The sequence below is a fragment of the Pseudochaenichthys georgianus genome, chromosome 13 (assembly GCF_902827115.2).
Source record: "Pseudochaenichthys georgianus chromosome 13, fPseGeo1.2, whole genome shotgun sequence".
NCBI classification, from domain to species: domain Eukaryota; kingdom Metazoa; phylum Chordata; class Actinopteri; order Perciformes; family Channichthyidae; genus Pseudochaenichthys; species Pseudochaenichthys georgianus.
In genome coordinates this window covers 12,319,148-12,333,267 of record NC_047515.1, presented here as the reverse complement: position 1 = coordinate 12,333,267, position 14,120 = coordinate 12,319,148, and the positions used below count along the sequence as shown (strand labels likewise).

Here is a 14,120-nt window from a genome sequence, read left to right as displayed (position 1 = left end):
AATAACACCTAACAACCTATTTGTTTGATTGATTGTTCGTCTCCAGGCGTCGAAGGCAGAAAAATACTTCATGTCGACGGAGGTCAAGCAAGGAGGCGGAAGCGGATATTATGTTTTTCATCAATATCCTGCCATCACCTGCAAGCACCACATGGTGATACACACATTTAATACATTGACATACATGGCAGATGAATAATCAAGTGAGTGTATGTGGGGGCTATGTTTTAATATGGGTGTGTTTGTTTTATGACACAGTTTCACCTTGATACATTTGGGACGAAAACACGACTAGAAGAAGTCCCTCGGCAGGTGAGACCCTTTCTGTTTCCCTACCTGTCTCCACAGGAGCGGCACAAGAAAAAAACCGCACAATCAAAATCTACTGTTGGCTTTAAGCAGCTGTAATGCAAACTATACAAATGCAATGTTCTCAAAGGGGAAATCCATCATTGCTTCTTGTCATTCGCGAGTCTGCAGGTGTTTGTAGTGCCTTTCCAAACTCTGCATGCCTGTTCTATGATATTAACTGCTCCCAGATCTGATCCTCTCCACACTTTTTGTCCGTCAGATATGATTGTATTTTGCTGCGCTCACTTTGTAGCGTAGGATTTATCCCAAAAGTATACCATTTTATTTATTTGGGCGCCAGACAGAAGAATATATAAAATATTTATCTGTCAAAAATAAAAAGGTTAGTTTAAATAAACAGATTGAGGGATAGCTTGGTGACCTATAGAGATGGTACAAAATCAACTAATTCATCAATTTGTTTTCATCAAATTAAATGATCTGTATTTGCCCAATATTATAATCGATACATACCAAAGCAAGATAACACAGTCCTATTACCAACAAACTAAAACCAAGAAGCAAAAACTAAATATGTCAATTTAAATAACAAAACATAATTTAATTAATTTAATTGATTGGTTGACCGGAAAAAGTCCTTGTCCTATTTCTGTATTTTAGTTTTTATTTACCCCCGCCCTGCTACAACTTCACTTTTTGTTGTCACATGGGGTGGTTTAAAATAGTAAGCATTTGCTAAAACAAAAGGTCTTGCATCGCATCTCCACTTCCTCCCACTGTTAAAAAGTGAAGCCAAAATAGCCTGGATACATGACATGCCAATTTAAGATTATATTGTCATTTGGAACAACAGTTTGAGCATTAGTGAAACCCCATGACCCTATCACAAGCCAAATAGGCCACAGCTTTATAGTGTGAGCAACCTAGCTGCTATTTTAGCAACATGGTAGCTGTTTGGCTACAAAGGCCATTAGGAGCTGGAATAGGCTTTCACAACATCACCTATTGTTTTTTGGACTACAGCTTTGTAACCTTACATTTGGCAAGTTTCCATCTTGTAATTTTGCAACCAGACATGACATGGTAGGGTTAAGCTAAGTACAACAGAGCAGCGAATTATACATATTTAGCCATTCAAATACTACAATTTACTGTTGAACTGAGAACACAGAGAAATGGTTAAAGTTCTATGACAGAAGGAGTGCACTCAAATCGGACAGATTCTTGGCAGCTGTCCATCACAAGGTAGCCCCGCCCTTAAGCATAACCTGCCGTATCCTTTTTTTCACTTTGAAATGGATAATAAATACATATTACTAGCGCAGTGCTCTTTCAGGATGTGCTCAGTCAACGTATCATAGGTGCAACGCTTTATTAAAGTTAATAGTTTATAACCTCAATAAAGTCAAAGCTTTGTTAAATATTTATGCCCCAGCGTTGTTTTTAAAAGGAAGTCTTTTAGACTGCTTCAGGCACCTGAACTATTAATGCTTAAATAAACATGCAACGTGTTTAATACACAAACAGACATCCTCATTCCTGTCACAGGTAATTTATTAGCATAGACGCTGCACTGTGAAAAATCTGTTTGAAAAGTACTTGGACTGTTTAGTTTGGCTCATGTCCCATCTGATTGACATATGAACGACCTATATGGTGCTGACCACCAGGGGGTGATAAAGATCCACAAATTCCACAGTCATGGTTAGAACAGTGAAGAGTATTTGTGCTGAACTGGCATTTAACGAAATTGTCACAGTATAATTATTAGAAAATAAATATGTAATCTCCAATAATTTGCAAAATATAACTCACCTTAACTCTATTGTTCTGTGTTTTTAAATTATTATTTATTTGAATTCATTTTTTAGTTCATTTTCAAAAATTATAAATGTTAGGCTTGCCTTTGTTCAAAATGTTTATGAACTTGACAGACCATTCCAAACGTATATTTTCGTATAAACCAAAGGTGTGCACATCAACTCTCTCACACAGCAGAACAACACGTAGAATACTCAGTAAAGAAAATAGAACATACAGTATAGCAGAACAGTAAAAACATTAGAACGTGTAGTTTGTGTAGTTCATGCTGTTTAATTTAAGTTCATAGAGTAGAACACATAACAGAAAATGTAGCAGAACCAACATTAGAACTCCAGTAGAACATTAATTTAACAGATATATCATAAAGAGAAACGTAGTGAAAGAGAAAGTATGTTTGATGAACACTTTGAAAGAAAGTGGAAGTTCGGACTGTCCGAAACACATTCAACGTTTTCCTGTTGAATTACATTATGAAAGAGACATTTATAAACTAAATAAACTACCCAGTATAAACACTTGTATAGCCTATTTAAATCATTAGGGTATTATCTTTCCCTGATATGTAGATTAAGGCATTTTGTGACGTAAAACCTTTTTTTAAATTTATTTTAGGTTTTGAGCTTTTAAAATTTGCATGTTTGAGTTAATTCACTGATCCTATTGTTCTTTGTTCCTCAGGCTGCTGCAGAACAGAAGCAGAATGCTTCAAATGTCACAGAAAAGGCTGTCGTCACTCCTAAAGAGGTTAGTCTGCTCCTGTCCTGCTGGGTGAGGTGAACCTGTTTATCAGGCCGCCTGTGGGAGGAGCCTGTGACTTGGGAGCGTGCCGTGCTGGTTTTTAATGCTGGGTGATGCCAGGTTTTGTGTTGCAGAACATTATTTATCCTGCAGAGATAGGACACCAACCAGCAATATTATTTGTGGGGGTCTACCAGTGGAGCAGAAGGGACATTTTCCAACCAGTAGTATTTCAATCGATAGACGTTATTTTAAGAATTAAGCTGTTAATAGCAAAGGTGGCTCCATTTCATAGATGAAGGAATTAGCATTTACTTATAGGTTTTTGTTTGGAATAGTCTCCCTGCTTAATAATACTTCCCCCTGAAAAGCTGAGGGACGTAGCTGTGAGCTTCACTTTACCGGAGGTGGTGAAGTTCACAGTGTGGACAATAAGCCACAAATAAGCCAGGATTTCTGCCTTTTTATATTCATAGATGTTTCACTATATTATGACTTAGTTCTCTGATATAGTATGACTTTATTCTAATTAAATCAAAATTGTATTTATGTAGTATTAATTATTTTTATTTCCCTTAAAATTAGAAGAAATCTTGTTGAAACACATTTGAACTTTTAAGTCAATCAATACATGTGTGTTGACTCAGTGAGGAGAATAAGAAAAAAAATATTAAATGTGAAATTTTCCCTTCTGAATTCGTGAGCATTGAACTTATTTTTTGAAAACAATGAGTTCAATGGAAATTCAAAGGCTTTTAATTTCAAAATCGCATGCAACAGATTTTCTTATATATTTTGTTTTTGATGTTAGCAAACCCAAAAGCCTGGTTGTCACATGTTATACTCAATATTGTGTTTTCTTTCAGATAAAGACCTTTTTATAATTTGAGTTTTGCATAACATTTTTACCAGAATGCAGAAAATGATATATTTGACACACATTTTTTTCTATTGGAGCTTCCCCAGACATCCCCACTTCATATTTTTCCCTCCCAAAGTCATGTAAAGGAGAGCTACGTCCTTAGCTCCATCTTTTCTGCTGCAGTCATAAAGAGTGATGATAACTTTATTTAACTTTGAATACTCCTCTATCTTTGTTTTTCAGGATGCAGCTCAATTCAGTGCGGTGGCTGAGACCTGGGAGGACGGACCCTACATGTTCATCCTGAAAATCAAAGAAATCAAAGACAATGCCTGGGCCCCGGACATCGCTAACACCCTGGAACCCTGGAAATTACAGCGTCAGTGACACACACACACACACACACACACACACACACACACACACACACACACACACACACACACACACACACACCAGGGTTTCCGTTAGCCGGTAATTACCGGTTTTTAGCTGGTAAAATTTATAAAAAACCGGTAAATTCAAAACCTGACGGTCAAAATGTCTGGTAATAATTAGGGAGGCTCCGATCGATCGGCCGCCGGTCATTATCGGCCGATATTCACTCTTAATAGTTTGATCGGTGCTCTCTATAAAGGCCGATCAGGAGAGCTGGATCTGATCGATATGGACATGAACGCGAGTGAAGTGTAACCGGACGCGAGAGAGAGATCAGATCAGCTGCTGAGTCTGACCGAGACACGCAGCTCTGCATGATCACCTGAAGCCCCGCCCTCTGTTTAGCGAGCTGCAGGAGCTGCTTGAGAAACTGACGTGCTGTCAGGAGAGAGAGAGGGGAAAAGAGAGGCTCCGTTTCTCCCGTGTTATTATTCAAAGTTGATGTAAACTTCTGAATAATATACGTTATCTACTACAAGTAGTTTGTTTGAATGTAATAATTATGTTGTTTGTTGTTTGTGGAATCATTTATTGAAAAATGAATCTGAATTTTTCGATCTGTTACGATTATAAACTGAAGCAATATAAAACTGAGCCCCGTGAACTGAGTTTTAAACTGAAGCATATCTGCTCATAGTCCGGTAATTACCTGCTAACGGAAACTCTGCTACACAACTATTATTATTATTGAAATATGACCGGTAAGTTTCAAATTAGTCCGGTAAAATAAATTCTGCCCGGACATTTGACCGGCGAGAAAAAATCCTAGCGGAAACCCTGACACACACACACACACACACACACACACACACACACACACACACACACACACACACACACACACACACACACACACACACACACACACACACACACACACACACACACACACGTATTATTTTGTTTTTCACTGTAGTATCGAATTGGGATTATGTATATATATAATGATAATTGTATTAAGGATCCTGGAATGTCACTGGTATTGACTGCTTAATTTCTGTTATTGTGACATCCCTGATCTTAATTAAGAGTTTCATTATTGTCTTAGTATTTTCAGTGGGTATTTTTCATTTTAAAAACATTTAGTTAAGCCTTTAAGTAAATTCCATCCTCTTGTTTTAGTTTTTTTTCGTAGTATGTTGTTGAGGTACTTTAGGCAGGCTTTGTATCAAAGTCATAGTCTTTTGGTACTGTGACAACACTACTAAAGGCTGTATTATTTTTGTTTAGGTTGAACCGTCCATTTTGAAGGTGTGTTTTGGCGTGATCAGCTGATCTAAAGTGTTAACCTAATGTAGTGAGCTGTGGATCTGATGAACTCTTTGTTTGTGTTTGCAGTGGAGATCAGCATGAAGGGGTCGCATGACTACATTTCAGCAACTGAGTGGCCTATGATGGTGGTAAGAACACACACACACACACACACACACACACACACACACACACACACACACACACACACACACACACACACACACACACACACACACACACACACACACACACACACACACACACACACACACACACACACACACACACACACACACACACACACACACACCTCTCAGTATTTTCTCACTTCCTGTTTGTGGCCTGCTTCAGGACCATTGGTTCCTAATGAACATGTAAATCTGTTGAGCATTTATTTTGCGAGTCTCAGAAATGTATGAAGACACTGGTCAGTGATTTTTCTCAAACAGGAGTAACACCGTAGGAAAGAACATCAGCCGATTTATGCTCTACGATTGGTGTATCTTTTGATATTCTGACGGCAGGCTGACGCTACAGTGTCTCACTGTCGCCTCTATATAGGAACATGTGTGTTACAAGAGAGGATAGGCCATGGTTAGCATCACCTCTTCACATTCTGATCATAATCTTAGACATTTTGTGAATGTGGAATTACAATTCTGGTCATAGCTTACACATTTGCACATTTTTATGTTAAAGGCATTTAACAAGCAGGCAGGTTGGACGTTAGGCCACACAGTTAAAAATGATCATTGCTAATCACACTTTAATACCTCCATATACGAGCAGGTCAAAGTTCAAACCATTAAAAATCTATTCTTTTTGTCAATTTGCATTTCTTGCACAAGTTTTCCACAAGGCAGAAGTTTTTTCTCCCTGTTATTCTCCAGTTCCTCATGGTGATGTGTATCGTGTACGTGCTGCTGGCGGTGCTGTGGTTGGTTCTGTCGGCGTGTTACTGGAGGGATCTGCTCAGGATCCAGTTCTGGATCGGAGGAGTCATCTTCCTGGGCATGGTGGAGAAAGCCGTCTACTACGCTGAGCTGCAGAACATCAGATACAATGGCTTGTCAGGTACACTGAAAAACAGAAACGTTTACTTTAATTAAATGCATTATGTCAAGAGATTTCAAAACTCTGTATTAGGCTAGTTGATAGCAATAATATTACGTTTTAAAAAATATTAGCTTTAACTTGATATTATTGCTTTTAACTAACCTAAATTGTTGACATAATGCATTTAAAGTAGTGCTGTAAAAATTATCGCGTTAACGGCGGTAATTAATTTACCGCGCATTTAACGCATGTGCAGAATGGCCCGCCCCATACGTGCCACCAGTGGCAGCGCCAGGGTATGGCTGGGGTAGGCTACACCCATACCAAGAAATGGCTTAGCCCCACCATGAAAAATGATGTTAAAGTAAGCAAAATAAAGTCTGCCAACTCGCGTGGAGTAAATTGCACAGACAGCAGTTAGTAAGATTGATTTCAGTAGCCACGGTTTTGAAAACTTTTGTCACGAAGTGATCGTCTTCTCAATAGAACATCTTTGATAACGGCGTGATGTTGTTGCAGGAAGTCCCGACGGAGAATACTTTTGCTGTAGTACAGGGCAGAGCCATATAATAGTAATAATATGGCTCTGGTACAGGGGTGCACATAACTGGTACGCAGGTTATGTGCGTCATCTGAAATGCGTACCGTCACTTGTGTCACAAAGCGCATTTGCGTACCGACGTACTTGTGAAGCTTTTCCAGAAGGCGGTTAGATCACCAGACGACAGAGTCGGTCTCCGTGTGCACAGACAGGGCTGCTGTTAACATCGGTCTGTACAACGGAACTGTGCCAAAACTACGCCAACCGGCTGCGGAGGGAGACTCCCCCCCTTCACTGGAGAACTGCGCTAAAACAGCTGATCACAACGTTCACACTCTGTGGTCACGAAGTACTCCACTAGCGCCCCCTGTCGACTTTCCTGAAGTACTCCCCCGTTGATAGAAATCAACACGTAATGAATTAAGACCCCACGGTTTGATGATTGATAGGTGTGTGGGTTGTCTTTCATTTTGACACGCAGAACATTTTTATAATAAACATACATACTGTATGTTAAATGGATATATCCGCCTTCTTTCATTTATCTTTCCATTCCCACAACAATATACATAAATAAATGGCATATTTTGGACATAGTTCGAATGGTGATTAATCATGATTAATTCATTTTTAAGCTGTGATTAATCCGATTAAAATGTTAATCGTTTGACAGCCCTAATTTAAAGTCAACGTTTCAGAAGATATTAAGCGTTTCATTGGAGTGATTGAAGTGAACATTTGTTACGCAGGGCTTGGATTGTTAACACGTTGTGATATGTCCTCCTGCAGTCCAGGGGGCGGTGGTGTTTGCTGTGGTGCTCTCTGCCGTGAAGAGGACTCTGGCCAGAATTCTGGTGATCATCGCCAGTCTGGGATATGGCATCGTCAAGTAAGCTGAAGGAGTTTCATTTCACCTAAAGTAATGTCTACACTTAAAATGATAGCTATGAAGGGAACTATGAATACATAGTTTCAAAAATGGGTGTCACTCAAGTAGTAGTCCAAAATGACGATGAGCCAAATCCATCCAAATTTTAACGGACGTTAAACATGGCAGTTAAGGAGACATCCCCCCAGATTAATAATCAATTATTAATCTGGGTCAGGTTATCCATATATTGCAGTGTTTCTCAAACTTTTTCATTCCAAGAACCACTTAACCAATAAAAAAACACTCGCGGACCACCTAACTCCACGAATATCAAAAAACACATCATTTTTCTAGAACAGATTACAATTCGCCTGAAAATGGTACAAACACGTGGCAACATGTGTAATGGAGGTGTTGCGCTGGGCTATATCATGCAATCGAAAGTGAAACTTAACCTCGCTCCATTGCGGAGATATTCCCGCGAGAGTGCGGAAAACTGAAATGTATTTATTTATTTCAAATGTGAAATGTTACCAATATACTCACGGACCACTAGGGGGCGCTCACGGACCACCAGTGGTCCGCGGACCACACTTTGAGAAGCACTGATATATTGCAACGTGGCAGGGGATGCTTCATGTTGAATAAACAAAAATACTACATTATTTTCTCGGGCACAAATGGCACACTGAAAACACAGAAACATTACTTTAATCGAATGTATTATGTCAATGAATTTCACATAACTGTATTAGGTTAGTTAAAAGTAGGGCTGTCAAGTTAACGCGTTAATAACGCGTTAACGCAAAAAAAAATTAACGCCACTAATTATTTTAACGCGATTAACGCATGTGTATTTTTTTTCCTCGGCCGCCCCGTAATTTCAGAGCGCATCGAGTTTAAAATACCATCTACAAGCTGATGCTGACAGCCCCACTCCTGCTGTCCGCTTGTGGCAGACCACACTTCCACGCTCACCGGCAGGCACCGACTGGCCATCGGGAGGACCGGGAGGGTGTGTGTTTGTGTGGCGCGAGTGAGCAAGAGAGAGACCGTACGTGCATTGTTGTTGTTAGCATCGGGTGCTAGCTAGCTGCGCTAACGGATATAAGGAGCTGTTTAAATGAAAACAGAGGAGCGCTCTATCCACACAACTGCACCGAGCACTTGACTTTATGCAGGAAGTCAGACAGCGGGACATTGTAGGAGAAGTCAGCACACTCATGATTGCAGCAACATGATCGCAGCGTCCAGGCAGCTCCCGTTCGAGCATATGCCTTGAGTTGCACATAGATCCAACACACACACGCGCACGCACGCACACACCATTTGTATTGTATGAGAGAGGTTCCAGGTTGAATTGAGGCGAATATTTGTAATGTTCAGAGGTTGTTGTGTTTAATTTTCATGAGAATATTTGTCATTGTTCAAATGATAATAAACATTAGAATAAAGCATATTTGTCCACTCATGTTGATAAGAGTATTAAAAACTTGAAAAATATTCCTCTAAGGTACATTTAGAACAGATAAAAAATGTGCGATTAATTTGCGATTAATCGCGATTAACTATTTTAATCGACTGACAGCCCTAGTTAAAAGCAATAATATTAACTTGAACCTAATATTGTGTATTTTGTATCACCAGGCCCAGACTCGGGGCGTTGCTCCACAGAGTTGTCGCGGTCGGTATGCTCTACCTGATCGTCTCTATCATTGGGGGGATCCTAAAAGTCAACGCTGTAAGTCACAAAAAAGTGTGTGTGTGTGTGTCCATGTGCTTTTGTGTGTTCGCATGTGTAACCTGTATTTCTCCAGGTTCGAGGCGACAACATCCGACCTACACTGTTGTGTGAAATAGTGATGGCCTTCACTGACTCCTGTATTGTCTGGTGGATATCCTTTAACATGTGTACACACACACACACACACACACACACACACACACACACACACACACACACACACACACACACACACACACACACACAACATTTTGTCTTAGTTGTTCCATGATCAGTTATTTATTTATTAAAAGCTTAAAATGACACAAATTATTTTCTACCATAAGTAAATAAATTGAACTATGATTTATGAATAAAACAAATGATATCATTTAAAATATTCAGATCTTAGTTCAGAGGGTAACACCCTTTTTTTTTACATAACTGTCTATAATCATTGTCTGTTATTTTAGTGTTCGAGTGAACAGTAAGCACTACGTTTGTGCCTTGGATTCAGCCCCAACAAGGGCATGGAAAGGCATCAAAGGAGGTTGTGCTGAGAGAAAGTAAATGAATACTTTTATAACCTCCTAAATAATGTTGTGCATTAACTATAATAATTACTGTTCAACAGCCATCATGAACAGAAACAAATGTTGAACACTTATATACACAAACCTTTTTTTTGTGTGATGCGTCTCCATTTTCCTTTTTTTGTGTGTCTTTGCCTATTCTCAGCTCCCTCGTCTTCTCGTTCACCCTCTTTTCTTTCCACATCCTGCTCCTTTATCCACCTACTCTCCCTCTTTTGTTTGAAATGTTTTTCCCCTTTCCACCTCTGTCATTCTTTTCTTCCCCTGTAGGCCAACGGTGATGTAGTTCTCCTGGCTGCTATTGCCCTGGCTGTGCTCGACTCTGCCCTCTGTTGGTGGATATCTTGCACCTTCCCCTCTTTTAATACAACTACACTTTTCCCCCTCTCTCTCGTTTTAATTTGTCCTTTTTGACTTCTTAGTATGGTGGCACACTAAATGCTAATATCAAGTTTTAACATGAACAATTTGAATATACAGCTCTGGAAAAAATTAAGAAACCACTCAATGTGTCTTAAATCTCAATCTCTACATGTATGGCAGCCATTCCATCAGTAATTTATAATATCAATTAAATATTTTACTCAAACACATACTTATAAATAGTAAAACCAGAGAAACTGATAATGCTTCAGTGGTCTCTTAATTTTTTTCAGAGCTGTATATTTGGCTTTATTTTACTGATAATTGACAGTCTATTAGCCTTTAGAAAATGCTGCAAATGTATTGAAACAAGTTTATACATTCAATGTGCATGTGTTGAAAAAAAACATTCTTTGACCTAACAAGTCTGTTATTCTGCAGTCCTTAATCAGTCAGAAAATGGTAGACACAATATTCTTAAACAGGACATTAGAACCAGAATCCAGCAGTAGAGTGTATTGGACCGGTGATTTTAATTTTTTTAATTTATCCTTTATTTATCCAGGAATGTCCCATTGAGATACAAGATCTCTTCTTCCAGGGAGTCCTGACCAACACGGCACACAACAAGTTTCAACATAAAACAAAGGCATTAAACAAAAAAAACATACAATTCAAATATAAATACAGAAGGCCATTTGTGCAGTGGCAAGAAACATAATCACATCAGCAATAGCATCAGGTAAAACAGTTACATGTTTCATGAAGGGCTAATCGTAGCATACCTTTAAAAGCATTTACAGTAGGAAGTGCCTCTAGACAAAGGAACATTTAAAAGCATCCCATTTGCTGCTCGTCTAGTATTAAAAAAGCAAGTATAAAATGACAGAAGTCTGGAGATATATAAGGGCAGCTTACCTAGCAATGACTTAAGGATAAAAATCAACATGTGTGATTGTCTTCTTTGGTACAGAGAGGACCATCCTAAGGACTGATACAAAGTGCAGTGGTGGGTGCGAGAGCCTGCACCCGTTACAAAACGTATAGCAGTATGGTACGCAGAGTCCAGCTTTTTAAGCAGGGAGGAAGAAGCATGCATATAGATCACATCGCCATAGTCTAATACAGACAGAAAGGAACTCTGCACAATTCTCTTCCTGGCTTCAGACGGGAAACATTTCCTTAAACGAAAGAAAAAGCCCAGTTTAGGTCTAAGTTTTCTCAGTAGGTTCCCAATATGAACATCAAAGGCCATCTTTTCATCAATCCATATGCCCAGATATTTGTAGGATGCTACTTTGTCAAGGCATGTCCCTTCCAGTGTAAGAATCGGAGGGACAGCTGTATTAGCTCGAGAGCGAGAGAAGGTCATGTACTTGGTCTTTTTAGCATTAAGGACCAGTCTTAGCCTTAGCAAGGAGTGTTGCAGTGTATTAAAAGCATCCTGTAGAAGCTCTATAGCCTGAGTTAAAGAGGAAGCCACTGTATAAACAACTGTATCATCGGCGTATAAATGAAACCGTGCTGGGTTTATCCCATTTCCTAGTTCATTTATAAAGATGGAGAATAAGACAGGGGCCAAAATAGAGCCTTGTGGAACACCTTTGTTTATAGTAAGAGCAGCTGAGGTATAATCTTCTACTGAGACACACTGAGTTCTTTCAGATAGATAGTTTTTAAACCAGCTCAAAGCCATTTTGCCAAGACCTATGCAGCCAAGCCTCTGCAGTAGCAATGCATGATCCACAGAATCAAAAGCTTTAGACAGATCAACAAACAATGCTGCACAGTGTTTTTTCTTGTCTAGTGCTTCAATGATGTCATTTGAGACTAGCATAGCCTCTGAAGTAGTACTATGGCCTGATCTGAAGCCGGACTGAGACTCGCTAAGAATATTATGGTCAGTTAGAAACTTTTTCAGTTGTTCGTTTACAAGAGATTCAAAGACTTTGGCCATTACAGACAGTCTGGAAATAGGGCGATAATTATTTAGGTCAGAGGGGTCTCCGCCCTTTAACAAGGGGAGAACCATGGCCGACTTCCATGAGCTAGGTAATTCACCAGCATAAAGACTGAGATTCAGAATAGAGGTTATGGGTTCTGCAATCAGACCTGCAGCAACTTTGAAGAAGAACGGCTCTATCTTGTCTGGGCCTGAAGATTTCTTTACATCTAGGCTCATTAAAGCTTTGTGAACCTGAGAGGTCAAGATGGGGGCAAAGGTGAACAGTTGATCAGGGTCAAGTGGCGGAGGACCTGGCTCTCCTTCTGCAGCGATCATCCCTGAGTTGCTAGAATCAAAGATTGAGCCAGCAGAAATAAAATGATTATTAAAGCTGTCTGCAATATCCATTTTGCCCTTGATTTCACTCTGATTTACCCTTAAGAGATCAGGAAGGCTGTTTGGAGTGATAGAACCTGAGGAGGATTTAACAAGTTTCCAAAACTTTGCAGGGTTATTCAAATTGTCATGTATTGCATTAAGATAGTAGGTACATTTAGAGTTTTTAATCAGCTTAGTGTATTTGTTTCTTAATGTCCTATACAGATTCCAATCTAATGGAATATTCGATTTCTTTGCTTTAGCCCAGGCAGTGTCTCTCTGTCGAATGAGAGAGGATATAGAATCATTAAACCAGGGGTTGTCTTTACCGCTTATCCTAGATGTCCTAAAAGGAGCATGCTTGTCACATATAGCCAAGAAGGTGGATTTAAAATAATTCCATGCTAACTCAACATCGGTCATAAGTGAAACAATGTGTAAATCACTATTAAAAACATCATGTAGAAACGCCTGCTCATCGAAATGTTTGAATCGCCTCTTGTGAATGAAACGTGGCTTTCCTTTAGGGATCTTACAGGTTCTCACACAAGCAATTGCGCAGTGGTCGCTTATATCATTACAAAACGTGCCTACTGCGGAGAAACGCTGAGGTGCGTTTGTAAGAATAACATCAATCAAAGTGGACTTCTCTAAATCTTTTTGGTTAACTAGTTGCACCAAACAGAGAGAGTCACAAGTGTCCTTGAAAGAGTTTTGTAAATCCGTTTGCCAGTCCCAGTTTAGGTCTCCGAGTAAAACCATCTCGGATTTAGTCCAGTTATGGAGAAGATTGGAGAGTATATTCGTGGCTTCGCTTGAGGCAGCGGGCGGGCGGTAGCATCCGATCACTATAATGTCTGAACCACTTGGGAGCAATAGTTTAATTACAGAGAGTTCAAAGCATTTTGGTTTTGTTAGGGATTCGATGCAGGTGCAGTCTAAATGGTTTTTAACATAAATCGCAACCCCGCCCCCTTTTCCCACACGGTCTGTTCTAAAGACATTGTAATCTTTTATATTTATCATATCATTTGTAATCGACTTTTTGAGCCACGTCTCAGAAAGGACAATGATATCAGAGTCAGTCGAATCGGCCCATATTCTGATGGAGTCCATTTTATTAATCATGCTGCGAACATTAAGGTGAAAAAGACGTAATCCGTCTTTCGTTCTAAACTCCTCTGGTGTTTGCAGCTGAGACAGTTCTGGGCCTGGATTCGGT

General features: G+C 39.5%; 1 protein-coding gene across 1 annotated transcript in view; it reads left to right on the top strand.

Annotated features, from left to right (window-relative positions):
* The window catches only part of LOC117457287 (transmembrane protein 87A), a 32,930-nt gene that overhangs the window by 5,751 nt on the left and 13,059 nt on the right, over nt 1-14,120 (top strand). The window contains exons 4-12 of the mRNA XM_071205333.1: nt 47-154; nt 259-312; nt 2,815-2,880; nt 3,980-4,115; nt 5,513-5,574; nt 6,319-6,502; nt 7,815-7,914; nt 9,544-9,637; nt 9,714-9,793. Coding sequence (XP_071061434.1) covers nt 47-154; nt 259-312; nt 2,815-2,880; nt 3,980-4,115; nt 5,513-5,574; nt 6,319-6,502; nt 7,815-7,914; nt 9,544-9,637; nt 9,714-9,793 — 884 coding nt within the window. The remainder of the gene's footprint in view (nt 1-46; nt 155-258; nt 313-2,814; nt 2,881-3,979; nt 4,116-5,512; nt 5,575-6,318; nt 6,503-7,814; nt 7,915-9,543; nt 9,638-9,713; nt 9,794-14,120) is intronic.